We start from the raw sequence: 26799 nt of genomic DNA on the forward strand, positions 1-26799 counted from the left end.
CAAGATTCTGAAGACTTGAGTGGTGTGTGAATGAATGTGGCCAGTTTCACAAGACATGCTGCTGATAGTTCCTCCACTCTTGTACTTTTTCCTTGTGTCTGAATCCTACCTTACTCCATTCTTAGGTGGGAATAATGGTCAGGATATTGATGATATTGTAGTGGTGATGATATGATGATAATGATGAATATTGTATAAGGGTACAAAAGATGCAGTTGTGATGTTAACCAAATGAAGGAGTATTTGTGAGGAGGAAAGTGAGAATTCTGTGTACATTTTTGATGTTGATAAGGATGATATGATGATGATGATGATGAATGTTGTATAAGGGTACAAGGATACAATTTTGATGTTATCCAAGTGCAGGAGAATTTCTGAGGGAGGAAAAGTGAGAAGTCCGTGTACATATTTGTTGACTTGAAAGAGGACTTTGACTTGGTCCCCTGAGAGATCATGCACTGACTAGTAATAAAAGTAGAATAGGCAAGTGGATGATTAGTGTAGAGGTAAAAATGTATATTGGCCCAAGAATTTTTAATGTAAGTGAATTGGTAATGCTGAGTGCAAGGTAAACATTGAAATGCCTGTGTGTGTATGTCAGGAGAGTGTTTTGAGCACTCTACGTATTATGGTATTGTCATGGATCTTAGATCAGGGTTCCCACAAAAGTTGTTGTTATTATCCGAGGTTTATCTGAATGTGAACCCAGTGGGCTGCAGGCTGTAGTTGCTTTTCTCTAATCTGCCATCCTCCCTTCAGGGGGGAAGGATTGAGTTGAGGTACATTTATATACCTTGGCAGCTCCAATACTGTATATCAGTGCCACTGTGTGAGGCCACTCCTCTCCGGCATCTGGTGTATGCAAATGATTGGATCACTGATTGCTTGTAGCGGGCTGAGTGCTGTGAAGAAATTAAACACGTGAAGGAATTATGTGAGTTTTATTGTGTTTCAAGAACACAAAGGTTATGATTAGTGAGATGGACAGAGGTGCTGTTCATGAAGAGTGGTGAATATCCAAGTATTGTATACAGTCCAGTCTTGTTATGCAGTAGGGTTGAGTCAAGTGAAGGCCTATTGCATAACGAATTGTCACATAACGAGGTCGATACAACATCAGTTCAGTGGGTTTAGGGAGGGTAACATCATCCATGAAGCCTAAAATGACCAAAAAAAGCTCTGCCACCTACCTGAAGTTTATCCTATGCTGGTACGAATCGTCACCAATGGTGGCCCCACCCCCTGAGGCTGGGGGACAGTTGGAGGGCACAGAAGATCACTCCACACAAAAAGATCCGGAATCACTTTACTCAATATCACTCTGTGCTATATGTTAAGCACTTGTACTGTTTTTTCACAGTAGCAGTGGGGTTTCAGTGGCCTTTGATGAACAGAACAGAATGAAAGGGAATGATCACGGTCATTGTAAACACTGGGAGGGCATCTTGCCTCAGTCAGCTGAGTATAGGCCCATTAAGGAGAGGATGGTTACATAAGGTTGACACAGTTTCCGAGTCACAAGTTTCAGTATTTCACACACCAAAAACTATCCCTTTACCTAATAATACACACTGCACCATTTGTTAAGCACTTACACTGGTATCTGGTGATAACAGTGGTGTTTCAGTGGCCTTTCATGCACAAAATGGAACGAAAGGCAATGATCACAGCCAGTGTAAACACTGGTCGGCCATTTTGGCCTGCGTGCATCACTGTGTCTGCCCGAAATCCTTGGAGGCGACCGTCAAAAATATCATTGCAGTGAAATCGCAGTTAATTTTTTTTAAGTTGTACCGAGACGGGATATAACTTTTGAATTATTGTTATAATGTTTTTTCATATAATGAGGCGTCGTATAAAAAGGCTGCACTGTACTGCATGAATGGTGGACAGTTAACCTTTCCTTTATAACTAAAATATTCAGTAAATCAGTGGAAGTTCACTAATATATTAACAGTCTTTTAAAAAGGTGATTAAAAAATGTGCCACAAATTACCAGCTATTGAGTCTAACGTCAGTACTGAGCAAAATTTCGACAAAAAATTTTTAGAGACAAAATAACCATGTTCCCTAATAATTATAATCTTATAACAGATAGTCAGCGTGGGTTTCATAATAATAGATCATTTCATTTCATTTTTAAAGGCTCCAACATGTTTGCATGTGTCGGCCTTGGTCAACTAATGGCAGCTGCCTGTGCTGCTCGATCTCTGGCAGCCTCCCTATTCAGTCCTTTTCCCATAAGGTCACGCTTAGTGACCTTGTCATAGGCCTTTTTCAGTCTGCCTCTCGCAGCCCTGCTCCCAACTTTAACACTTCACTTTCTGCACCTAGTTGCCATCTCCCATCCTCTCAATCTACCTATCCTCATCACAACACCAGTACACCCCAGTCCCATCCTACCTCTCAACTTTTCCATCGTAAACCTAGCCCCCTCAGGCCTCGCATTGCACATCCACCTGATCATTGCCATTTTTGTACATTTGAGCCTGTGAATATCCTCTTCCAGTGCTGCCCGGGTCTCATTACCATACAGCATTACACTCCTGATACATTCCACATTCAAAGACCCCCTAGCACGGAGGGAAAGCCCTCACAGTGTCAGGAGAGGCAACAGCTCCATGAACATGGAAATAGCAAGAGTGAAATTAGAAGCATGTCTTTGGTTTGAAGTGATTAAGAAGAAATGTGGGTACAGTATTGAGTGTAACAGCAAGATGATCCATACAGTTAGCCTAAAGTGGTGTGAATATGTTGAAAGTATGCGTGAATTTATCAGGTGAAGGATTGTAAGAATCTGAGTGTATTAGAGAAAATCTCATTTGAGCAGACCCAGAAAAACATAAAGTCATGAGAAAGGATTTGAAGGTCAGAGACTCAACTGGGATGCTGCTGAACATCTTGCAGCTTGGAAAAGAGGCATCATGAGAATAAGGCTGACCCATGCAAGCATGGAAAAATGTCTTTCCAGTATTTGGAGGTGATTTATGTTAAAGAGGAGATCAAGGAATATGATAAGAGAAAGAAATGGAAGTGAAGGCTATAAGATTAGTCAGTGACCCACTCACTTCTGTATCATCACTGATTCAGTATGAAACATGGTAGATTGAGCTGCAGGCCCTTGTATAACACAGGGAGAGTTAAAAATCAAGAGTTCAGTTATCATAAAAGCCCAGCAGGATGTAGTGTATGTTTGCTACCATGTGGAATAATTTTTGATGTGTCATAACATCAAGAATGTATTACTTTAGCAAAAGAAGTCTAGATTAATAAGATATAAATACAGTCAGGAAATGGCTTTCCTAGTATGAAGCCTATATTTTCATTACATTCTCAGCAGTGTCAAAAATTTACAAATGCATCTACAGCAATACATATGTGTTTTGTTGAGCACAGGTTGCTCAAAGAAAACACAGAGTGTGAGAATATATTGGTATTTACATGGTCACAGCCAAGGGGTTAGCTTGAGGAACAAGGTGCCCTCCCCCCTGTTCTAATACAATAAGCAGAATGGTAAGGTAGTCATTTAGTCATTTATTTATATTTTTATTAATTCAGGGAGCTAATGATTGCCTCCTGGGTTCCTTCCTATATTATTGAATGCTATATATATTCTGATATACTGTTATGTATCCTTCCAAACAGCTGTAACTAAAGAATATGGACCATCAAATTTACCTCTCCCATAGTAAAGTCTTAGCTTCGCCCATGTTATTATGTGGGAGATCTTTGTTAAATAGAAGGGATAATTGGGGGAAAGAAGGCCCATCAAACGAGAGCCATATAGCCCTCTTTACATGAAGAAAACAGTCATTCCTAGTTTTGTGTGGAAAGTGTTACAGCGAAGCATGGCAAAAGTTACTTAGACTTTTTTTTTTTTTTTTCTCTGAGGAATGGGATACTTTTGCCAATTTGTGTGTGTGTGTGTGTGTGTGTGTGTGTGTGTGTGTGTGTGTGTGTGTGTGTGTGTGTGTGTGTGAGAGAGAGAGAGAGAGAGAGAGGAGCTGTATGATTTCACAACATGGGTGTATTGATAGTAATTTTTTATCACATATATACTCAGCAGATTTCACTATACAGATGACATTAAGGTATGAATTGGTTTTGCCATTTAGTGGGTAATCACATATTTCAAGTTCTTGCAAAACAAGAGATGACCAGAAATCAACAACTGCTGTGTACCACCTACATGGGTGCCCCAGAATCTTATTGTCATGAATATTGAGTCCTGATTGTAATGCTTTTAATTGTATCTGTTGCAGGTAAACCCCAAAAGTCCAGATTTTGAAGGGAAACACCAATCAACTGCATTGCTGGTGAATGTAGCTGTAAGTAATCTTCGTGTGCAGTTGGAGCAGTCAGCCATCCTTAGTGTCTTGGCTTTTGTGGAACAAGTGAGAACCAAACTAGACCAGTTGGCATCTGTACCCCAGGAGTCAGCCCAAGAAGCACCACCAGACATGGTTGTATCAGGAGCAAAAGCAGCAGAAGAAGCACCAACAACTGACCAGGAGACCGTCCTCACTACTGAGAAATCAAAGCCGGCAGCTTTGGATAAACTTAAATCTAAAGCTTTAGGTGTGAAGAAAATTTTTCTAAATTAAGATACATGTATACATATATATGTATATATCTATCTATCTATCTATATCATCTCTGTCTGTCTCTGTCTCTCTCTCTCTCTCTCTCTCTCTATGTATATATACACACACACACATATATATATATATATACACATATCTATATCTATCTATCTATCTTTCTATCTATATATGTATATAGGTATTTATATGTGTGTGTATGAGGTGTATGCAGAGTTGATTAAGTGTAGTAGAGAGAGCAGAATGAAATGCTTGTTGGAGATATGTAAGAAGGCATGGATGAAGGAAACTGTGCCAGCAGAGTGGAAAAAGGCTGTGATTGTACCATCCATCCATCAATCATCCAATCCTATGCTGCCCCATGAGGAGCATAGGAGCCCAGGGCTAGGCAGGTTGATCCTGACATTGAAGATGAGAGTGACCAGCCCCACTCATCCATGAGTGGCATTACATGAGCAATATACCCCAACTGCCCCTTGGATATAAACCTACACAGGGTACAAAAATATAGGTGTTAAGTGAGTGCAAGAATTATCATAGCATAAGTTATCGAGTGTTGTAGAGAAGTTATATGGAAGAATTATTATAAAGTCAGAGAGATATCAGAAGTCCTAGTGAGTGATGAACAGGATGGTTTTAGGAGTGGCAGGGAATGTGTGGATCAGATATTTGCAATGAGACAGATAATGGAGAAAGCTTATGAGGACGACTATAAGGTGTTAATGGCATTTATGGATCTGGGAAAAGCATACGACAAAGTAGACAGAGAAGGATTGTGGAAGGTTTTGTGCATGTATGGTGTAGATGGTAAGCTGCTAGGTGCTGTCAAGAGTTTTTATGATGGTAGTAAGGCATTTGTAAGGGTAAATTGGCTTTTAAGTGAATGGTTCACAATCATTTTGGGCGTTTGACGAGGTTGTGTGATGTCCCCATGGTTGTTCAGTATACAGGTACTGTATACCTCAACATACGAGACCTCTGTATTAGGATGCGAAACAACTGAACTCACCGGCCTCACATTTCCAAGTGAGCAGGCTCTGCCTGCATACCGCAAGACCCTTCCAATTACATCACCACTCGGAACGTAACAAGTGCGTGTGCACACACACACTAACAGCAATATGCACTAACATTCTCATCCTCTCTTCTTAATTTGATGAAAGGTCCCAAGGACAAAACTGAATGGATTTCCTATACACACTATGTATCCAATACATAGGCTTTCGTTTAAGCACCATTAAGACCCAGTCTATAACCACATACAGATATGTGTGTCCCTTGAAGTATTATAATCCTTCTGGTCCCGGCTGACTGCTGCACGCAGCCGCTCAGTCAAGGCACCTTTCTTGGTGAGACAGTCAGCCAGTTGTTGTGATGTATCCACCCAAGACACTTCATCAATCTCCCCTTGCTCCAACATGTCTTATAATACAGCAATATCAATGTGCAATCATCTGTCTTCTACACTCCTACAGGAGTAAAGGGCATCCACCAGACTCTTGTTATTGGCAAAACACTTGATCTTGAAATCTCCACATCCAGAAACCTCACACAATATGTTGGCAAGATATACAGCAGTTTCAGCATATTCAAGCAGCGCCAACGTTTCAGCAGATAAAGTAGATTTGACGACCCGCCTGATCTTTCTAGTCTGCCAGAATAAGGGACATCTCGCCCCACTAGCATCTCATAGGAAAATCACAAAGCCTCCCTGAGACCCATTGCCTACAAGGTTGGCAAAAGAGGCATCTGAAAAGCACTCTATATATCATTCATCGAGTGGCCCCATTCTCGGAATGTATAGCTTCATGTTGTCAGACTTCACCCATGCGATCACCTTGTTGAACCTAAGCAAATCTGCTACGGTAGCTCGGTTGCTAGTCATACTCAACTCACACACATCAAAGGCAATATCTGGTCGAGTGTGTGTGGCAGTCCAATTGAGCTGCCCAATTAACGCTCGGTACTCAGTTTTCTCAGACTCAGACAGCTCTCCTGATTTTACTGCTGCACAATGTCTGCTGAGCGTGACTGGTTTCAAAGACGAAGCGTACTGGAACTGGTCAAGCGTTATGCTGCCATCGCAGTTGGAGACGACATTTAGACCAACGTATTTGAAAACTTTTGATTCCGAACTGCCGATGAGGAATAATTGGCTCAAACTGTTTATCACTTGCTGCTTGAACTCACATGTACCAGCCCAAAGGAAATCATCGACATAAATGCATATAATGCCTTCGATCTTGCCCCTATTACTCCAAGAGAACAGTGCTGAATCCAGTGATGACATTTTAGCTCCGAGACTCAACAACTGATATTTAACGCACAGGTACCAATGCCTAGCAGCATCACAAATGCCGTAAACTGTTTTCCTTAGTCTCCACAGCTTACCGTTTGCATATTCAGGAGGAGGATGTAAATGAACAACTCGCTCAGTGTTGTTAACTTGCAGATAAGCAGCTTTCACGTCCACAGCATGGCAGTCCGATTGGTTGGTGGAGGCAAAAGAAAGTGCCAAACGCACAGCCTCTTTTGAGCATGTAGGAGAGTCTTTCCGGAGATCCATGGTGTCTTCCTCAAATCCTCTGTCGACTAAACTGACTTTAACAATCGGCTTCTCGTTTTTCATTTTTTCTGTCACAACCTATCGAACCGTTATGGCATCTTGCCCAACATCATCTGCTTCCTCGTACACGTCATTATTCTGCCAGTTTGTAATTTCTTTTTCCTTGGCGCATAATACCTCCTCAGAGTTGAAAAGAACAAGCATTTCTGCTTCATCATCAACTACTTCCCATGTGCTGAAATCATTTTGCAGATCCACCCAGTCAATATTACCATCAGAGTCCCTCTTCAAGTTGTAGCAGTGTTTGTACTTTCCAGTGGCTTTTCCCGCCCGACTCACAGTCCTTCCAGTCACCAACTCTCCAGTTTCTGAATGTATTCCCTTTATACGTTGACCAACAGAAACCTTGGGAGGCTCCTTAACTGGAAGAGAAACTGTGGGAGGCTGATCATCCAGAATTGCACCATTTTCCAACTCATCATCCAGTGGATAGTCATTCAGTACTTGCGAAGAATTGTCATTAGGCTTCTCTTGGACTACACTGTTCTTCTCATAACTACTGACGCTGTCTCCAACTGTAGTACAGTAGTCCCTCCAATATCCCATGTAATAGAGCCAACGGTATGTCCGGATACTGATCCTGTCCGGATATTGGGCCCCAGCCTTCTGGACTTGTACTTATGGACCCTAACTCAGAAAAACACCTATACAACTCCCTCTGGACATGCATAGCACCTTTTTAAGACCCAAATCACACCAATAAGGGACATAAAAGACTGAAATAAATGCAAAAGAACCATAAAATGAGGTTTTTGAGGTAGGTTTATACAATATTAAACATTCTGGGTACTTACAACAAGTCCCTGGCTCCTGGACTGGTAGTTATAGACCCTAACCTAGCCTAACTCAGAAAAACACCTCCCTACTGCACGTGCATAGCACCTAAGACACTATTCACACCAATAAGGGACATAAAAGAGTAAAATGAGGTGTTAGAGGTAAGTATGGAAAAAACAGTACAGTACAATACGAAACACTTTGGGTACTTACAGCAAGTCCCTGGCCATCTCGATGAATAACCCACCTCTCAGACTCTGACAGTAAGAAGGAGTTCCTGAAGCACTTGCAGTACACTGTTTTTGAAGTCTTGCACAGAACTTAGTCATTTGCACTCAGAAGTCCATTCTCTTAACACTGCGCACTCGTCTTACTTGCGCTTCATTGTACCTTAATGAAATAAGTGTTGCACTCTGGCTTGACACTTGTCCACATTGAATTCTATTTCCCATGTATTACTCATTCATGAAGTTTATTTAATTCTTCTTGTAGCACTTGACGAGATTCTGTGTTAGTAATTTTCCTTTGTATTTTTTGCATCATCTGCAAAAATATTTAGATAGCTTTCATTTCCAGTGTTACTGTCTATATCATTTATATACACTAAGATGATTGGTGCCAGCACTGAGCCCTGTGGAACGCCGCTAGTCACTTCTCTCCATGATGAGTAATTTCCCCTTAGTACTGTTCTCATTTCTCTTTTTATGAGAAAATCTTATTCTTGTATGATCATTTCTTGTCTACCCTGGGGGTAGGGGGGTTTCAAGAATACTCCCCCAGTATCCCTGCTTGTCGTACGAGGCGACTAAAATGGTTGGTGGTGGGTTAGTGCCCCACCCCGTAAAAAGAACTAACTAAAAAAGCAAACAAAGCGCCTCAGACACGGATGGACCATACATTGACGACTAAGGAACGGACGAAGGACATTCTTAGGGTGGGAACGTGGAATGTGAGAGGAGTGAATGATGAAGTGAAAGAAAGAGAGATTGTTCAGGTGCTTGAAGATGCAAAAGTGGATATATGTGGATTGATTGAAACTACATGGAAAGGTGAAAGGGTGAGAGAATGGGAATATGGTTTAGGTATATGTGCGGGAGTCGATGAAAATGAGAGGGCAAGAGAGGGAGTATGTCTGATGATAAGCAAGAAGTGGAAGGAGAATATAAGAGAGTATGGAACAGTGGGTGCAAGGATTGTATGGGTGATGATGAAAGTAGGTATACAAGCATGGGCAATTGTATGTGTGTATGCCCCGACAGAGGATCGAGTGGCAAGAGTGAAAGATGAGTTTTGGGCAAGTGTAGAAGTGTGTATGGACAAGTTTGAGAGGAGCGAGAGAGTGCTGTTGATTGGAGACATGAATGGCAAAGTTGGGAATGTACGAGTGGATGGAGTGGTTGGTCAGTGGGGTGTGCCAGCTGACGTAGCTGGGAATGGAAGTGCTTTGGTGGACATCTGTGCTTGTAAGGGGTTGGCAATAGCCAACACCTACTTTCGTCATAAGATGATCCACCGGTATACATGGAGAGTAATGAGGAGGATGGATGGTGAACTTTTTGAATGAAAGGCAATGATAGACTACGTGTGTGTGGATGAGCGAATGAGAAGACAAGTGTTGGATGCAAGAGTGTGGAGAGGGTGGGGGAATGGAGTCTCGGACCATCACTTAGTGATGGCCAAGGTAGAGCTGCAAAGAAAGTGGTTGAGGAGACGAAGGGGAAGACAGGAGGAAGCAACTCCTGTGAGATCAGTAGAGAAATTGCAAGATTGTGAGAAAATGACAGAGTATAAGAGCATAGTGGAAGAAAGACTGGGAAGGTATGAGCTAGAGCAGATGGAAGGGGTGGAAGACGTAAGTAAGATATTCATGGAAGAGATAGGCGCAGCGTGTGAGTCGGTTTGTGGAGTGAGGAGGAGATGCAAGGGTGTGCAAGGGACAGCATGGTGGAATGATGAGGTGAAACGAGCTGTGGAACAAAAGAAGAAGGCATATAGTGAATGGATAGCGAGTAGAGGTAGGGGAGAAGATGAGAGAGAGAGAAGAGAGAGGTATATGTGAGCAGAAGGGAGGTTAAGAGTCTGGTGAAGGAGAGTAAAAAGAAAGTGGATGACGAGTTTGGGAGGAATCTGAGTGTGAAATGGAGGGAGAGTAAGAAATTGTTTTGGAAGGAAGTGAAGAAAGTAAGGCAGTGTGAAAGGGCAATTAGTAGATGAGTGAAAGATAGGAATAATAGATTGTTGGTGGAGAAGAGAGAGAAACTGAGGAGATGGAAGGAGCACTTTGAGGATTTGTTGAATGTGGAGAGTGAGAGCAGTGCAAGTATAAGTGGTTGGGGAATGGCTGGGAGAAGAAGAGATGAGAGGAGGGAGGAAGAGATCAGTAGGGCGGAAGTAGTGGAAGCGATGAAGAATATTAAGTTGGGAAAGGCCCCAGGAATTGATGGAGTGTGTGGTGAAATGCTTAGGTATGGGGATGAGATTGTTGTGGAGTGGATATGGAAGTTGTGTAGATTGGCTTGGGAAGAGGGAAGGGTTCCAGAGGACTGGAAATCAGGTATAATTGTTCCTTTATACAAAAGAAAAGGAGAGAGAGAGAAGTATGTGGTAACCATAGGGGTATTTGCCTACTTAGTGTGACTGGTAAAATATATGGTATAATACTCATTGATAGGGTTAGGCATATGACAGAGGAGCTAGTTGGAGAAGAACAAGGGGGATTTAAGAAGGGAAAAGGGTGTGTAGATCAGATATTTGTTCTAAGATGTTTAGTGGAGAAGTATCTAGAGAAGGGAAGGAAAATGTATGCTGCCTTCATGGACTTGAAGAAAGCTTATGACAGAATAGATAGGCAAGGTATGTGGAAGGTATTAAGAATATATGGAGTGGAGGGGAAATTGTTGAGTGCTGTGAAGAGTATGTACGAGGGAGCTAGGGTTACGGTGCGAGTTGATGGTGAGCTGAGTGAGTTCTTTGATCTCAGTGTGGGACTGAAATAGGGTTGTGTGATGTCTTCATGGCTGTTTAATATATACATGGATGGGGTTGTAAAGGAGGTGCAGGGTAGGGCAGTGGATGTGGGGGTGGCTCTAATGAATGAGGGTGAGATATGGAAGATTCCGGTGTTGCTGTTTGCTGATGATACAGTACTGTTGAGTGAAGATGAATGGGAGTTGCAAGGTTTGGTGAATGAATTTGGGACAGTGTGTAGGAGGAGGAATCTGAAAGTTAATGTAAACAAAAGTAAAGTTATGGTGTTTGAGAGGAATGAAGTCACAGAGTGTGCAGTGAGGTTGGATGTTGAGGATATGGAGAATGTGAGTGCATTCAAGTACTTGGGTAGTGTGATGAGTAAGGATGGAACTTTGGGGGATGAAGTGCGTGAAAGGGTACAGCAGGGAAGGAAGGTTGTTGGTACACTGAAAGCAGTGATGAGAAATAGGGAGATGAGTATGGAAGTTAAGAAGTCACTGCATGATAGTATTGTGATCCCTACCCTGACGTATGGAAGCGAGGCATGGACCTTGCAAGAGGGGAACAAATCAAGAGTGAGAGCAGTGGAAATGAGTTACTTGAGAGGAGCATGTGGAGTGACATGGAGGGACAGGTTGACGAAAGAAGAAGTGAAGGAACGCTGTGGGGTGGATGTGGATGTGGTTGAGAAGATTAGGAGAAGTACACTGAGGTGGTTTGGACATGTGAAGAGAATGGAGAATGAAAGACTGACTAAGAGGGTGTATGTAGGTGAGGTGGAGGGAGGGAGAGGGAGAGGGAGACCAATGATGAGGTGGAGGGATGGAGTTGAGAGGTATATGAGGGAGGGGGGGGTGAGTTGGGGGGAGGATAGTCAAATGGTGGGTGACAGAGCGACTTGGAGGCGTTTTGTCTGCGGCCACCCTTGCGGGATTGGGGCGTCGGGCTATAGATAGATAGATAGATTATTGTTGTTATAAGCCCTTTCACTATTGTGTCTTCTATATCTGTTCCACAACAAATCTCTATTTTCTTTTGATTTTTTACATTCTGTGTTGAAACATTTATTTATTTTCTTTTCTGCTTCTTTGTGCTGTGGGATGTACTTCTGGACTCCTATTTCCTAAAGTTCACAGAATATTTTATATATAGCATTTAAATCTTGTCCTCTAAGCTCCTTTTCCCAATCAGTTTCTAAGAAGTACTTCTTTAGGTCATGATAGTTTCCCTTTTTATAGCTTATGCTCTTTTTTTAACTTTCATTGCTGTTAACTATGTCATATGCAATCCTGATGTTGCAATTTAGTGTGTGTGTGTGTGTGTATTTACCTAATTGTATTTACCTAATTGTGATATGCAGGAAATGAGCTACGCTCGTGGGGTCCCGTCTCTGTTTCTCAATAAGTCAAATTTAGCTTTAAACTCATGTAAATATTTAGACTAGACGATCTCTGTGTCCAGGTTATTCCACAGGTCTATACATCTACTGTATAAGGAAAACTATATTTCTTGATATCCTTCAAGCAGCTTGGCTTCCTCAGTTTCATCCCGTGTCCTCTTGTTACTCTCTTATCCTATAAAAACAGATCTTCTTTGTCAATTTTATCTGCTCCCATCATGGTCCTGAACACTGCAATCATGTCGCCTCTCTTTCTCCTTTCTTCTAAGGAAGGCAAATCCAGCTTTTCCAGCCTCTCTCTATACGACATATCTGCCAGACTGGGGACCAACATGGTTGCTGTTCTTTGTATTCTCTCAATCTTGTTTATATATTTCTTTTTGTGTGGGGACCACGCTACTGCTGCATATTCCAACCTGGGGCAGATCATGGCCACTATCAATTTTTTCATCATCTCCTCATCCATATAATGGAAAGCTACTCTTATATTAGTCAGGAGTTTATACGTCTCTCTAATTGTCTTGTTAATGTGTTTTTCAGATGACAAACTGTCCTGGACCAGCACACCCAAATCTTTCTCTTCTCTCACTTTAGTGATTGGTTCATTACCCATCAAATAATTCAATGATGGCCTCTTGGTACTTTTACCCATTTCCAATATTTTACATTTCTTTGCATTGAATTTCATTTCCCACATGCGGCTCCATTCGTGTATCCTATCCAGATCCTCCTGGAGCATTTTACAATCCTCCTCAATCTCTACCTTCCTCATGATCTTTGCATCATCAGCAAACAGACTTGCATAACTGTTCACTCCAGCTACCATATCATTTACGTAAATCAGGAACATTACTGGCTCCAACACCGAGCCCTGTGGGACTCCACTTGTTACTTCCCTCCATCCAGACATCTTATCCTTTATTATTATTATTATTTCTAGTTCTTTTATATTCTTCCTTTGCTCTGTTGTTACCTCTCTTTCTCCAATTGTTCCATGCCGTGTCTCTCTTTTTTTTTGTTATCATACACCTTTTATTAAACCACTCTTTTTTCCTGTTTTCTTTCCCTTTTACTCTTGGCACAAATTTTTCCACTCCCGAATTATACAGGACTAGAAAAATATCCCACTTCCTCTGTATCTCTGTTGTTTCTCTGAATTTTCTCCAATCTGCATTTTCAAAAAATGTTCTCAATCCTGTAAAATTTGCTTTCCCAAGGTTGTACCTTCCCTTCCTATAAAGCTTGTCTCTTGGCTCCACGTTCCCTGTTATCATCTGGAACTCAATGACCACATGATCACTTTTTCCAATAGGACACTGATATATCAAGGATTCTATTACATTGGGTTCTTTGGTAAACAGTAAGTCCAGTCTTGCTGGTATGTCCTCACCTCAGAACCTTGTCTCTTCTTTGACCCATTGAGTCATCACATTGTTCATTGCTATATTTAATAATATAGTTCCCCATGAATCCTCGCCGCCTCCTGAGTCCCATTCCTTCCAGTTCACCTCTTTACAATTGAAGTCACCCATTAAAATTATATTGTTGCTTTTCTCAGTCAGTTTCTGTAAATAACATGCCATGTCTGGCAGCATTTCCTGGTATTCATCATCACTCCATGCTCTTGTCTTAGGGGGAACATACACTACTGCCATATCTCGCTTGTTATTCTCTCCAGTTTCTAATTTCATATTTATCACTTCGGCCCTGCCTTCTCCCATTTCCACGTTATCTACATTTATGTTGTTCTTCACTGCTATCATCACTCCTCCTCCTGTTTTTTCTTTTCTGTCTCTTCTCCACAGTTTGTATTTACCATCTCCCATATGAACATCAATATCTTCTCTTAACTTGGTCTCTACAAAGCACATAACGTCAGGTTCATGTATCCTCAAAAGATCGTTGATTTCTAACCTTGCCGATATTAAACCATCAACATTAGTATATGCCACCTTCCAATGATTTTTTATGTTTTCTATACCCTCTTTTCTCCTTCTCTCCGCCAGTACCACTTCCTTAACTTCTGATCCATGACTCTTCAATAAAACACTGTCTTCTCTTTCTCCGTTCTCTGTTCGTTTTTTACCTTTGCTTCCTTTACTAAGTCCTTTATTTTAGCTCTTTCTTCCTCATTTGCATCTCTCCTTATCCAAACATTTTTAAACCCTTCCTTATCCGATAGTTTCCATCTTCTACTGATAATTTCGTTAACTGTGGCTTGGGACTTAAACTTTACCTTCAATGGCCTTGCCCCTCCTTCCTCGTACTTTCCCAACCTAAACACCTCTTCAATCTCTTCTTGAGCTTCATTGTTTTCCTCTGTGACTATTGATATTATTTCTTTAACCTTACTTAGTTTTTCTCTGTCTGATGTTATTATCATACGTTTTTCTTTAACTCCTGAAAATATTATACATTTTTTCTTATCTGCTACATCTCTAACTAAAGATTCTCTACTTCTCAACACCCCAACCACTTCCCTCTCCACTTTTTCCTTGCTTTGTTGGTCTATAATCTCTCTCAAATTTACATTTCCCTCTTCCTGAATTTTCTTCCATCCCTTATGTTGCTCCGTGATTTCTTTAATGTGCTCTTCCTGTATTCTTGATTTGGATTCATACTCATCTAGTTTGCTTTTCATCATGTCCCATTCCTCTTCCAACCTCTTATTCTCCCTCTTAAGCTGTTTTATTTCATTCGAGTCTGATTCATTATTCACTTTTAAACGGCCATGCCACGTTGAGTACACCGCTTCCCGTCCGATAAGCGAAGTTAAGCAACGTTGGATCTGGTTAGTACTTGGATGGGTGACCGCCTGGGAACACCAGATGCTGTTGGCATAACTCCCTACGTGTCAAGTGGGGTTGGTGGAGGATTAGTGCCCCTCCCTGTAAAACAATTAACTCTAAGCCCTTGACCACCCCGTTTGGGATACGTGGCGTCTGGCAATGGATGGATGGATGGAATTCTGTAACTTCCCTTTTTTGTTTGTCACTACGTGTACAGATTTTTTCCAGTGTACTCCTTAAACTTTTGATCTTGTTTTCCTGCTCTATGGTCTGTTCCTGTAACTCTTTAATCACTGCCCATACCTTTTTTATCTCCTGGTCATTCCTCTCCGCTGTTTTCTCTACACCTGCTATTCTTGTCTGGTTCAACTAATACTTCCTTTTCCCACATCCTCTTCACAAAAGCCCTCAAATTCTTTCTCACTGATTGTAAACAATGCACTGTCCATTTCCTCCATGATTCAACCATATGGAGACTTTCTGTTTTCACTTTATCTTTTCCCTTTTATGACCGAAACTGCGTTTTTTATTTTTATTATTGTCCGACAGGACCACCACTCACGCACTCATTAACACAGTCACAATTAGGCTCAGCTTCCTTTTGTCAGTGATTCAGCGATTATTTCCCCACGATCCTGGAAGAGGTCCGTCTTTGTCGGCGACCTGTGTGTGTGTGTGTGTGTAGGATACTGTACTATTCTAGAAATTGATTAAAGGTGTGTGTGTGTGTGTGTGTAGGATACTGTACTATTCTAGAAATTGATTGAAGGTACAGTACAGTACTCCATTACTAAAAGTGTTATTAGATCATCAGTAATGTGATGTAGTAGATGCTATTTTTTCTTCTTCTTTTTCTGTTAAATCCATTAGCAAAGTTGTTACACAATATCTGTCTGTCTTCAACTTCTTTTTTACTAACTGCTTCAGTGCAACAGAAGAAGAAAGGTGCCACTGAAATCACAGCACTGAAGTTACTGGCAGAACTGGGTCAAGTCAACGTGGTTATCGGACTTCAATCCAGGGATGTTGCGCAAGTGGCCATTGCTGGTAGGTTACTCACTCAGATTTATTAATCATTGCCAGAATTTTTTCCTCCTGAATCACTCATGTTTTGCAGTGGGCATGAAATCTAGAGATTGGCCTTTTCACCTTGTTTTAGACACAAATCACTGTATATATGATTTTCAAGCTTCAATCTGCCACATCTGTACCACATAGGCTGTGAAGTTGCATACATATGTCCACAGCATTTTACGACTACTCATACATCTTAATAGTGCAAGCTAATATTCTGAGAGAAGGAGATTCCATAATAGAAGACAAGTTTTTGTAATCATCTGATACTCTGTGATTGAACAGAGAGTCATCATTTCAGTTTGATATGTAGTTTAGTATCACTTTTGGAGTGAGGTGGATGTATATTGTCCCAGTGGTTGATCAGTATTTTCTTGGATGAGAAAATGAATAAGATCAAGAAGGGAATGACAAGATAAGAGTGGTGAAAAATGATCTAAATCAGATATTTATAGATAGTAATACAAGATGCTACCCAAAAGTTCCCAAAATTTGACTAAAGAAGGAAAAAAGTTTATGTCAAGTCCTAATCACCACCGTCCCCTTCAGAGTAGTTTCCTATGGCATGCAGACATTGATCCCAGTGCCTCCCCCACGATCGGAATGCGTTCAGGAAGTCCTTGAGCATCAACCTGTTCAGCATTGTCTGCGATTTGCTCCTGGGTCTCAGTGGTGTCAGATCTTAGTCCTTTCAGCTGGATTTTCATTTTTGGAAAGAGGAAAAAATCACCGGGGGCCAAATCTGGCGAATACGGGAGGTGGGGGACAACTGGCATGTTTTTTTTATACCAAAAACTGCTGAACAACAAGGGCTGTGTGTGTGGGTGCATTGTCATGGTGAAGCACCACTTTGTTTGTGCACCACTTGTCTAGACGTTTTCGTCTTATCAGACAAAATGCATTAGCAAGTTCCATACGATAGGCTAATAATGTCATACACATTGCGGATTATCCTCCTGCGATCTTCGAGGATGTTGCATGAACTTTGGCCACATTGTCAGAAGTTGAACTGGCGAAAGGACGACCAGAATGTTCATCGTCATCTGTTGACGTTTGTCCATTTTTAAAACGCAAAAACCTGTCATAGGATTGTGTAACCCCAAAGCATTGTCATCAAATGATTGTTTTTACATTTTATGAGTTTCTGCCATGTTCTTCCTGAGTTTCACACAGAACTTGATGTGTTATGAGTCCATATTATAATTACAAATCATAATAGATAAATAGATAGATAGAGAGACAGATAGAAGCAGGAAGTCAGATGATGAGAAGGTATTGTGTCTGCAAGAATCGAGCAATGCTAAACATACTTACACACTCTTAACTCAAGGAATGCTTTATAGGCACACGACAGCGCCTCGTGACCATACACACACACACACACACACACATACTCACACACAGGTTTCTAGAACTAGAAGAAGGGAACCAAGATTATCTACTTACAATCTACTCAAGTATAACAACCGCTCGTCCACAAGTTCAATATATATATCTCATATAAGACTTTGTATGAACTTGTAGAGAAGTTTTGTTGTTTAGTTATATATATATTGAACTTGTGGATGAGTGGTTGTTATACTTGAGTAGGTTGTAAGTAGATAATCTTGGTTCCCTTTTTGTCATGCAATGACAGGAGAGGTAAAGAATAGTATGGGACTATTTTTATTTGTCTTGGAAATATTAACAAAGTCTCTCACACATGAGTGAAGTTAAGTAGAGTCCCGCGAGCTACCTCCTCTCTCTCTCTCTCTCTCTCTCTCTCTCTCTCTCTCTCTCTCTCCCATGTTGCTAAGCCCTTCTCCCTACTACCTGCCAGTTCTATGGCCTGTCTCCTACTCAGCTCTGCTTTCTAAATTCTGGTGTAGCAGGGGTCGTGTCATGTGTGTTACACTGTGGTTGGAAAGTTCTAGAAACCTGTGTGTGAGTATGTGTGTGTGTGTGTGTGTGTGTATGGTCACGAGGCGCTGTCGTGTACCTATAAAGAATTCCTTGAGTTAAGAGTGTGTAAGCATGTTTAGCATTGCTTGATTCTTGCCGGCACAATACCGTCTCATCATCTGACTTCCTGCTTCTATCTGTCTCTCTATCTGTCTATTTATCTATTATGATTTGTAATTATAATATGGACTCATAACAGATGCACACACGTTGCTCTTTCACATCCTCCATTTTTGAGATCACAAAATTCGCAGGCAAACCCAAACACACACATGTAGCGAATGCATCCAGCTGCACAACGCCATGACTCACTAACAAACAATGGGTGCATGCACTGCCACCTAGCATCCACACACAATATGACAACTGGTTTCTGCCCTGCTTTCAAATTTTGGGAACTTTTGGGTAGCACCTTGTATGCTGCTTACTAATGCTGTAGTTGAACATACAGGTAATAGACTTATTCAGAAATAGATTTCTGTGTGTGGCAGTGACAGTGTTTGTAAGTGAAAGTTAAGTGATAATTGTGTGAGAAACTTTGAATTAGTACTCTGTTGCTTATGCAAATGAATGAAGAATGACATAGTGGGTAGAAGCATTCAGTTATAGTAATGTATCTTTGTTCATTGATAGTCTGTCTATCTGTTGCCAGATCCCTTAATCTCTTAAGGGATGGCCACAAACAAATCACCTCCATGTCACCCTGTCCCCTGCCATTTCACATCCCTGCTTCCAGCTTACACCCCCTCTTTTTCATATACCTCTCCACTCCATCCCTCCATCTCATCCTCGGTCTCCTCCTTCCTTTCCCTCCCTCCACCTCACTCACATACTCTCTCCTCGTCAGTCCCTAGCTCACCAACCTCTCCACATGGCCAAACCACCTCAGTGTTTCTCCTAATGCTTCGTATCACATCCACATCCACACCACAACGCTCCTTTGCCTACTTATTTGTCAGTCTGTCTCTCCATGTGACTCCACATGCTACTTTCATATAACTCATTTCCACTGCTCTCACTTTTGACTTGCGTCCCCCCAGCGAGGTCCAAGCTTCACTTCCATACATTAGAGTTGGTATCACAATAGTTTCTTGCAGTGAGCACTTTCATGATCACTTTCCAATTTCTTATCCCTACTTTCGAGGAACCAACAACCTTTCTTCCTTCATGTACCCTTTCAAGCACTTTATCCTCTAAATGCCCATCCTTACTCATCACATTACCCAAGTACTTAAATGCACTCATATATTCCATTTCCTCCGCATCCAACCTCACTGTACATTCGGTGACTTAATTTTTCTTGAAGACCATAACTTTACTCTTACTTTACTCTTCCATACATTCACCTGTAGATTCTGTTTCCTACACACTCTCCCAAACTCAATCACAAACCCTTTCAGCTCCTCTTTGTCTTCACTTAACAACACAGTATCATCTGCAAACAGCGGTACAGGGAGTTTCCACATACTGCCTTCTTTCATTAGGGCCACTGCAACAGCCACTGCCCAACCAACTCTTTTATAACCCCATCCATGTAGAGACTGAAAACCATGGAGATGTGACGCATGGCTGTTTCAATCCAACCTTCAGATAAAAAAAATTCACTCCGTTCACTGTCCACACACTTTGTAGCCTTAGCACCCTCACACATACTCTTCATGGCATTCAGCAACTTCCCATTTGCTCCATATATTCTTAATACTTTCAACAATCCTTTTCTATCCATCCTGTCATATGTTTTCACCAAATCCATGAGGACCACATACAACTTCTTTCCCTTCTCTAGAAACTTTTCCACTAAAGACCTGTGGATGAATATCAGAACTACACAACCTCTTCCCTTTCTAAAACCTCCCTGTTCATTTCCAACTAACTCCTCTGTTCTTTCCCTAACCCTGTCAATAAGTATCCTATCATATACTTTTCCATTTACACTAAGAAGACAAATGCTCCTATGATTACCACATACTTTGTTTTCCCGATTCCCTTTGTACAGGGGAATAATTATACATGACTTCCAATCCTTGGTGGTAGGTGGGGCGCTAACCATCCACTCACTCGATGTAGTGCTGCTCTCGGGTGTCTGCCCTTTCCTCTCCTCCATCCTTCTTTCCTTCCATCCTCTTCTGTCTTTCCTTCAGTCTTTCCTCGTCCTTCTGCCTACAGGTAACTTTACACTCCCTCGTCTGTCTTTCTTTCCTTCGTTCTTTCCTCTTCCTTCTACCTGTGGGTGACTCTACACTGAGTGACAAGCCAGATGGTTTCCCGTACACCAGGAAGCCATTTCCTATGCTGGGTGGTAACAATATAGCCAAATTTTGGTGCCTGGTGGTTTAATGGGTAATTATTGCACTCCAATTGGATTGAGCTGGTGAAGGTTTTTATCCAGGGGGTGGTTGAGGTTTATTGCTCATGTAATGCCACTCAGGGATGAGTGAGGCAGGTCACTCTCATATTAAATGTCAGGACCAACTGCCTAGCCCTGGGCTTTTATGCTTCTCGTGGGGCAACATAGGATTGGATGATGGATGGACTTCCAGTCCTCCGGGACTCCACCTTCCTCCCAGGCCAGTCTGCACATCTTCCACATCCATTCTGCTACTATCTCTCCCTCATATTTCAGCATTTCACCACACACTCCATCAATTCCTGGGGCTTTCTCTATTTTGACTTTCTTCCTTGCTTCCACAACTTCCATCCTACTGATTTTATCTTCTCATCTCACATCCCTCCTTCTCCCAGCCATTCCTCAGCCATTAATGCATTACTTTCATTCTCTGCGTTCAACAATTCCTTAAATTGTTCTCTCCATCTGCTCACTTTTTCTCCCTTCTTCACCAGTAATCAACCATTTTTATCTTTCACACTCAGACTAACTTCTTTGACACCCTGTCTAACTCTCTTTACCTCTTTCCAGAAAATTTTCTTACAATCTTTCCACTTTACACTTAGATTCCTTCCAAATTCCTCATCCACTCTCTTCTTACTCTCTCTTACTAATCTTTCCACCGCTCTCCTCCTCTCTACACATAACTCCCTCTTCCGTCTCTCAACTTCACACCCCTGTTTCTCATCCACTCACTATATGCTTCTTTTGTGTCACAGTCTGTCTCACCTCTTCATTCCACCATGCTGTTCTTTGCACTCCCTTTTGTCTTCTCTTCACCCCGCACACCACTTCACATGCTGCACTGATTTTTTCTGTGAATATCTTGCATGCACCTTCCATGTCCCCCATCTGCTCCAAATTATGTTTAACCAATTGCTCCTCCATGTCTCTTATATTTTGCCTTTTTTACATACTCTTGTAACCTTTATACCCTCCTTGTATGAACTACTACTTCCTCTCCTTCCCTTCTATTCCTCCATTTCATTTGAACCTTGACTTTCACCACCACCAAATCGTGGTCAGAAAATCCACTTCCCCAGCCTTTATATGCTCTTGCATCCATTACACACCTCATTCTGTCATTCACACACGCATACTCCATCACTGCCTTCCGTTCATTCAGTTCAGCACCCACCCTTCTCACCACTCACCTCTTAGAGCTGTGGATCATTTTGTGTCTCAATTGGGTATTGGCCGTCACCAACCCTCTCCCAGCACAAATGTCCACTAGAGCACTGCCATTCTCATCCACTTCTGCAAGCACACCCCACTCACCAACTACTCCAACTGCCTTCACATTCCTTGCTTTTCCATTCATATCTCCAATAAAAAATACTCTCTTATTCCTTTCAGACTTTTCCATGCACACATCCTCCTTTGTCCAGAACTCTTCTTTCACTCTGCTTGCACAATCTTGCATTAGTGCATACACACACACAGTTGCCCTCATATGTAGTCCAACTTTCAGTCTTACCCACGCAATCCTTGAGCCAACTGATCCATACCGTCTTATATTCTCCTTCCATCTCTTGCACTTAACAAGACACACTCCTTCTTTTGCCCTTTCATTCTCACCTGCTTCCGCACACATACCCCATCCATACTCCCATTCTCTCACACTCTCACCTCCCCATTTAATTTCGGTTAATCCACTTACATTCGCTTTTGCACCCTCAAGCACCTGGCCAATCAATCTCTTTCACTGCGTCATTTGCACCCCTTACATTCCATATCGCAATCTGTACCATATCCTTTGTTTGGTCCTTAGTCTTCACCTGTTGGTCAGTCCTGGTCCGAGGCTTCTTGTTCATATTTTTAGTTAGTCGTTTTCCGTGGAAGGGCACAAACCCTCCGCCATCCTGCTCGTTGTCACATGGGGAACAAGTGTTTGTTAGTTACAAGGCTACCACCCAGCATTGTCAATGATTTCCTGGTTTACAGGAAATCATTTGTTTCTATCTGTCCATCTATTGCCAGACGCCTCAATCCCATTTGGGGTGGCCACAAACAAATTGCCTCCACGTCGCCCTGTCCCCCGCCATTTCACTGCCCTGCTCCCAACTCACACCCCCCTCTCTCATATACCTCTCCACCTCATCCCTCCATCTCATCCTCAGCCTCCCCCTCCCTCTTCCCCCCTCCACCTCACTCACATACACTCTCTTCGTCAGTCTTTCACCCTCCATCCTCTCCACATGGTCAAACCACCTCAGTGTGTTCCTCATAATGCTTCCTATCACATCCACATCCACACCACAATGCTCCTTTTATATCCTCATTCGTCAGCCTGTCTCTCCATGTGACTCCACCCTTTGCGGGATTAGGGCGTCGGGCTATAGATAGATAGATAGATAGATTAAAATAATAATTAAAAATCGGCTAATATATTTGATAAAATACAAGCGAAATCATGGCGTGGGGTGAGGAAATACCCAGACTCATTGGTAGGTGGCACACAATTGGCTGGAGCCTTACCAGTAGCCAATCCAAACACGCTTTACATTTTTACTTGCCGCTGATTGGCTGCTGCAGATGCGCCCTCCTCAAAGAGAGGAGCAGGACGACACCACACCACCATACCGCACCTCCCAGTTTACCTGACAAGCACAGGCGTAGGTGGAGAAACTTCAGCAGTCTGGTGCACAAACTCTCACTGCCTCCCATATGCTACATTCTGCCTTCTTTATTGTCCAAACAGTTAACTCATTCACCCCAAACATACGGTTCTGAGCCAGTTCACAGGCATAGGTGGAGACACTTCATCACAGTCTGGTGCAGTAGCCCACACTGACTCCCGTTTAGTCCCGTATGCTACGTTCTGTCTTCTTTATTGTAAGAACAGTTGACTCACCCCAAACACACGGTTCAGAGACAATTCACCATCAAGTCAATTCGCCATCAAAACATGGATGATTCCCTGTCATTCTATAAATATACTTATTATTGATTAATTAATACTTTATTAACTAATTTTCAGGGGGATTTTATAACTCATATAAGTAAAAAACTAGTGTACTGTACTTGCTAAATAAACTAGTATATAAATAAATGACGGGGAATCGTCCTGACGGAGAATTGTCGCCGACATTCCTCCCTTAAGTTTGTCCAACACTTTAACTTTCTCTGTCAGCAACATCACTTTACTAGTCCGTTTTGGTGTGTTACCACATGCATCACTAACACTACGCTTAGGCCCTATGTTGACAGACAAGGAGCAGACTGTAGCACCAGTCGAGCAGGGCAGTACTCCCGAGGTGGATGGAAAGCTGATGACAGGGAGTGCTGGAGCTCCCGTCTCATCAGCCCTCAGGACTAGTTCCTGACCATCCCCCTTTGCTGAATTTTTTCAGTGTCTCAGTTACACAGAGAGTAGGCCAGCATGCTCTCCAGTACAAATTTCTCTAACTATCTTCACCAGACTACATGCACAGTACACACTACACTTCCTATTCTAAATTCAACAAAAATGGCGTCTTTTAATCAAGCCTCGGAGTCCCCGGGGGGGGGACCATAAATGCCCCCACCGTCCGCCCCTCTCCCGGTGACGACTCGAGGTGCCTGGAACCACTTTCTGACTCTCTTCTTCTTCATTTCTGCAACATTCGCGGCCTTTCCTCTAACTTTCGCTCTGTTGAGCACCACCTCTCCTCCTCTAAACCTCACCTTCTTTTTCTAACCGAGACTCAGCTGTCTGAGGCAACTGACAGCAAACCCTTTTCTGTATCCTCCTACTTTCTCTATACTCATTTCAAAACCAAAGGTGAATGTTGTGTATACATACGCAACGACTTATCTTGCTCTCATGTTCCTAAACTTGATTCTTCTGAATTCTCCACACTCTGGCTTCGGCTTTCCTGTCATTCTCTGACTAAATATATCTGTGCTGTTTGCTTATCCCCTAATTCTACTGACTATCAAAAATTCTTCGACTATCTTACTTCTACGATGGAACACATTCTGTCCATTTCTCCTTTCTCTGAAATCTCCATTCTTGGAGATTTCAATGTTCACCACCACCTTTGGCTCTCCTCTCCTTTCACTGATCCACCTGGTGAACAAGCCTACATCTTTTCTATCCTTAATGACCTAGAGCAGCTTGTACAGCACCCTACCCGTATCCCTGACCGCCTTGGAGAGAGCTCCAATATACTTGACCTCTTCCTCACAACTAATCCTTCTGCTTACTCTGTTAATCTTTTTCCTCACAACTAATCCTTCTGCTTACTCTGTTAATCTTTTCTCTCCGTTGGGCTCCTCCGATCACAACCTTATTACCTTAACCTGTCCTATCACTCCGGTACGGCCTGGGGACCCTCCAGGGAAACGTCGTCTGTGGCATTTTGGAGCCGCGGACTGGGAGGCCCTCAGACAGTACTTCTTTGATTCTCCCTGGAATGATTATTGCTTCCATGGCCATGAGCCATCTGAGTGTGCCTTGCGCATTACGGAGGTTATTCTCTCGGGCATGGAAGCATACATTCCTTTCTCATATCCTTTGACTAACGCAAGAAAGCCTTGGTTTAATCACGCTTGTTCTAATGCTGTCCGCAACAAGGAGAAGGCCTACAAAAGGTACCGGAGCCAACCCACCCCTGAATCACATCATCTTTACGTTTCTGCCCGGAATCGTGCTAAGTCTGTTCTTCACTCTACTAAAAATAATTTCATCCATACTAAATGCTCTCAACTCTCCAACTCGAATTCTTCCCGCTCCTTCTGGCACCTTGCCAAAAATCTTTCTAACAACTTTACCTCATCATCCTTCCCTCATCTTTTCTATGATGGTTCTGTAGCTATTTATTCTACTGATAAAGCAGATCTCTTCGCACAGACTTTCTCCTCCAATTCCACCTTAGATGATTCCGGTGCTGTTCCTCCATCACTTCCCCCCTCTGACTTCCTCATGGCTGACATTAAAATTTCTTCAGTTGATGTATTTTCTGCCATCACTGGCCTCAGTACTAACAAGGCATATGGGCCTGATGGGGTCCCTCCTGTTGTTCTCAAGAACTGTGCTTCTGTGCTTACACCCTGCCTAGGCAAACTCTTTCGCCTTTGTCTGTCAACTTGTACCTTTCCTTCTTGCTGGAAGTTTGCTCTCATTCAGCCAGTCCCAAAGAAGGGTGACCACTCCCAATCCTCCAACTATCGTCCAATTGCTTTAACGTCCTGTATTTCAAAAGTTTTCGAGTCTATTCTTAATAGAAAAATTTTAAGGCATCTTTCCTATCACAACCTTCTTTCCGATCGTCAGTATGGGTTCCGTCAGGGACGCTCCACTGGCAATGTTCTCACCTACCTTTCAGACTCCTGGTCATCCTCCTTTCGGGACTTTGGCGAAAGCTTTGCCATTGCACTTGACATCTCAAAGGCTTTCGATCGAGTCTGGCATAAATCTTTAATTTCCAAACTGCCCTCCTATGGTTTCTATCCTTCTATCTGTGCCTTCATCGCTAGCTTCCTTTCTGGTCGTTCTATAGCCGCTGTTGTAGACGGCCATCGTTCTTCTCCTAGATCTATCAACAGTGGTGTTCCTCAGGGCTCTGTCCTATCACCAACTCTCTTCCTTTTATTCATCAATGATCTTCTAAGCTGTACGTCTAACCCTGTCCACTCATACGCTGATGACTCCACCCTTCACCTTTCCATTCGGTTCCCGCAACGCCCATCTCAACAGTTACTTCAACAAACAAGGGATGAGGCTATGGCACACCTAATGTCTGACTTGGCTCGTATCTCTGACTGGGGTAAAAATAATATGGTTGTCTTTAATGCATCTAAGACTCAGTTCTTACACCTATCAACCCAACAAAATCTTCCACAGGTATACCCACTAATGTTTAATAATATTCAGCTTAATCCTGCATCATCCTTGAACATGCTTAGGGTTTCATTTACTCGGGACTTATCTTGGAAAGATCATATTACATCTCTTGTAAAATCTGCTTCCAAGAGATTGGGTGTGCTAAGCCGACTCCGCTCTTTCTTTACCCCTGCACAATTGTTGACTCTATACAGGGGTTTTATCCGCCCCTGTGTGGAGTACAACTCTCATGTGTGGGGAGGCTCCCCACATACAGCTCTTCTCAATAGGGTGGAGTCAAAGGCTTTTCGTCTCATTAACTCTCCTCCTCTTACTGACTCCCTTCAACCTCTGTCCCTTCGCCGCACTGTTGCATCTTTATCTCTTTTCTGTCGCTACTTTAATGGTCACTGCTCCTCTGAGCTGTCTG

General features: G+C 42.4%; 1 protein-coding gene and 1 non-coding gene across 2 annotated transcripts in view; both read left to right on the plus strand.

Annotated features, from left to right (window-relative positions):
* The window catches only part of Vps13 (vacuolar protein sorting 13C), a 1164731-nt gene that overhangs the window by 364029 nt on the left and 773903 nt on the right, over positions 1-26799 (plus strand). The window contains exons 30-32 of the mRNA XM_080277871.1: positions 4263-4466; positions 4533-4578; positions 16090-16209. Of these exons, the coding sequence (XP_080133997.1) occupies positions 4263-4466; positions 4533-4578; positions 16090-16209 (370 nt within the window). The remainder of the gene's footprint in view (positions 1-4262; positions 4467-4532; positions 4579-16089; positions 16210-26799) is intronic.
* LOC145406906 (5S ribosomal RNA) lies at positions 15095-15213 on the plus strand. The gene has a single exon (XR_013898612.1). It is a non-coding gene; the product is annotated as a 5S ribosomal RNA (ribosomal RNA).

Source organism: Coenobita brevimanus, chromosome 71 (assembly GCF_032717465.1).
Source record: "Coenobita brevimanus isolate Jiangsu-jjx chromosome 71, ASM3271746v2, whole genome shotgun sequence".
Taxonomy (NCBI): domain Eukaryota; kingdom Metazoa; phylum Arthropoda; class Malacostraca; order Decapoda; family Coenobitidae; genus Coenobita; species Coenobita brevimanus.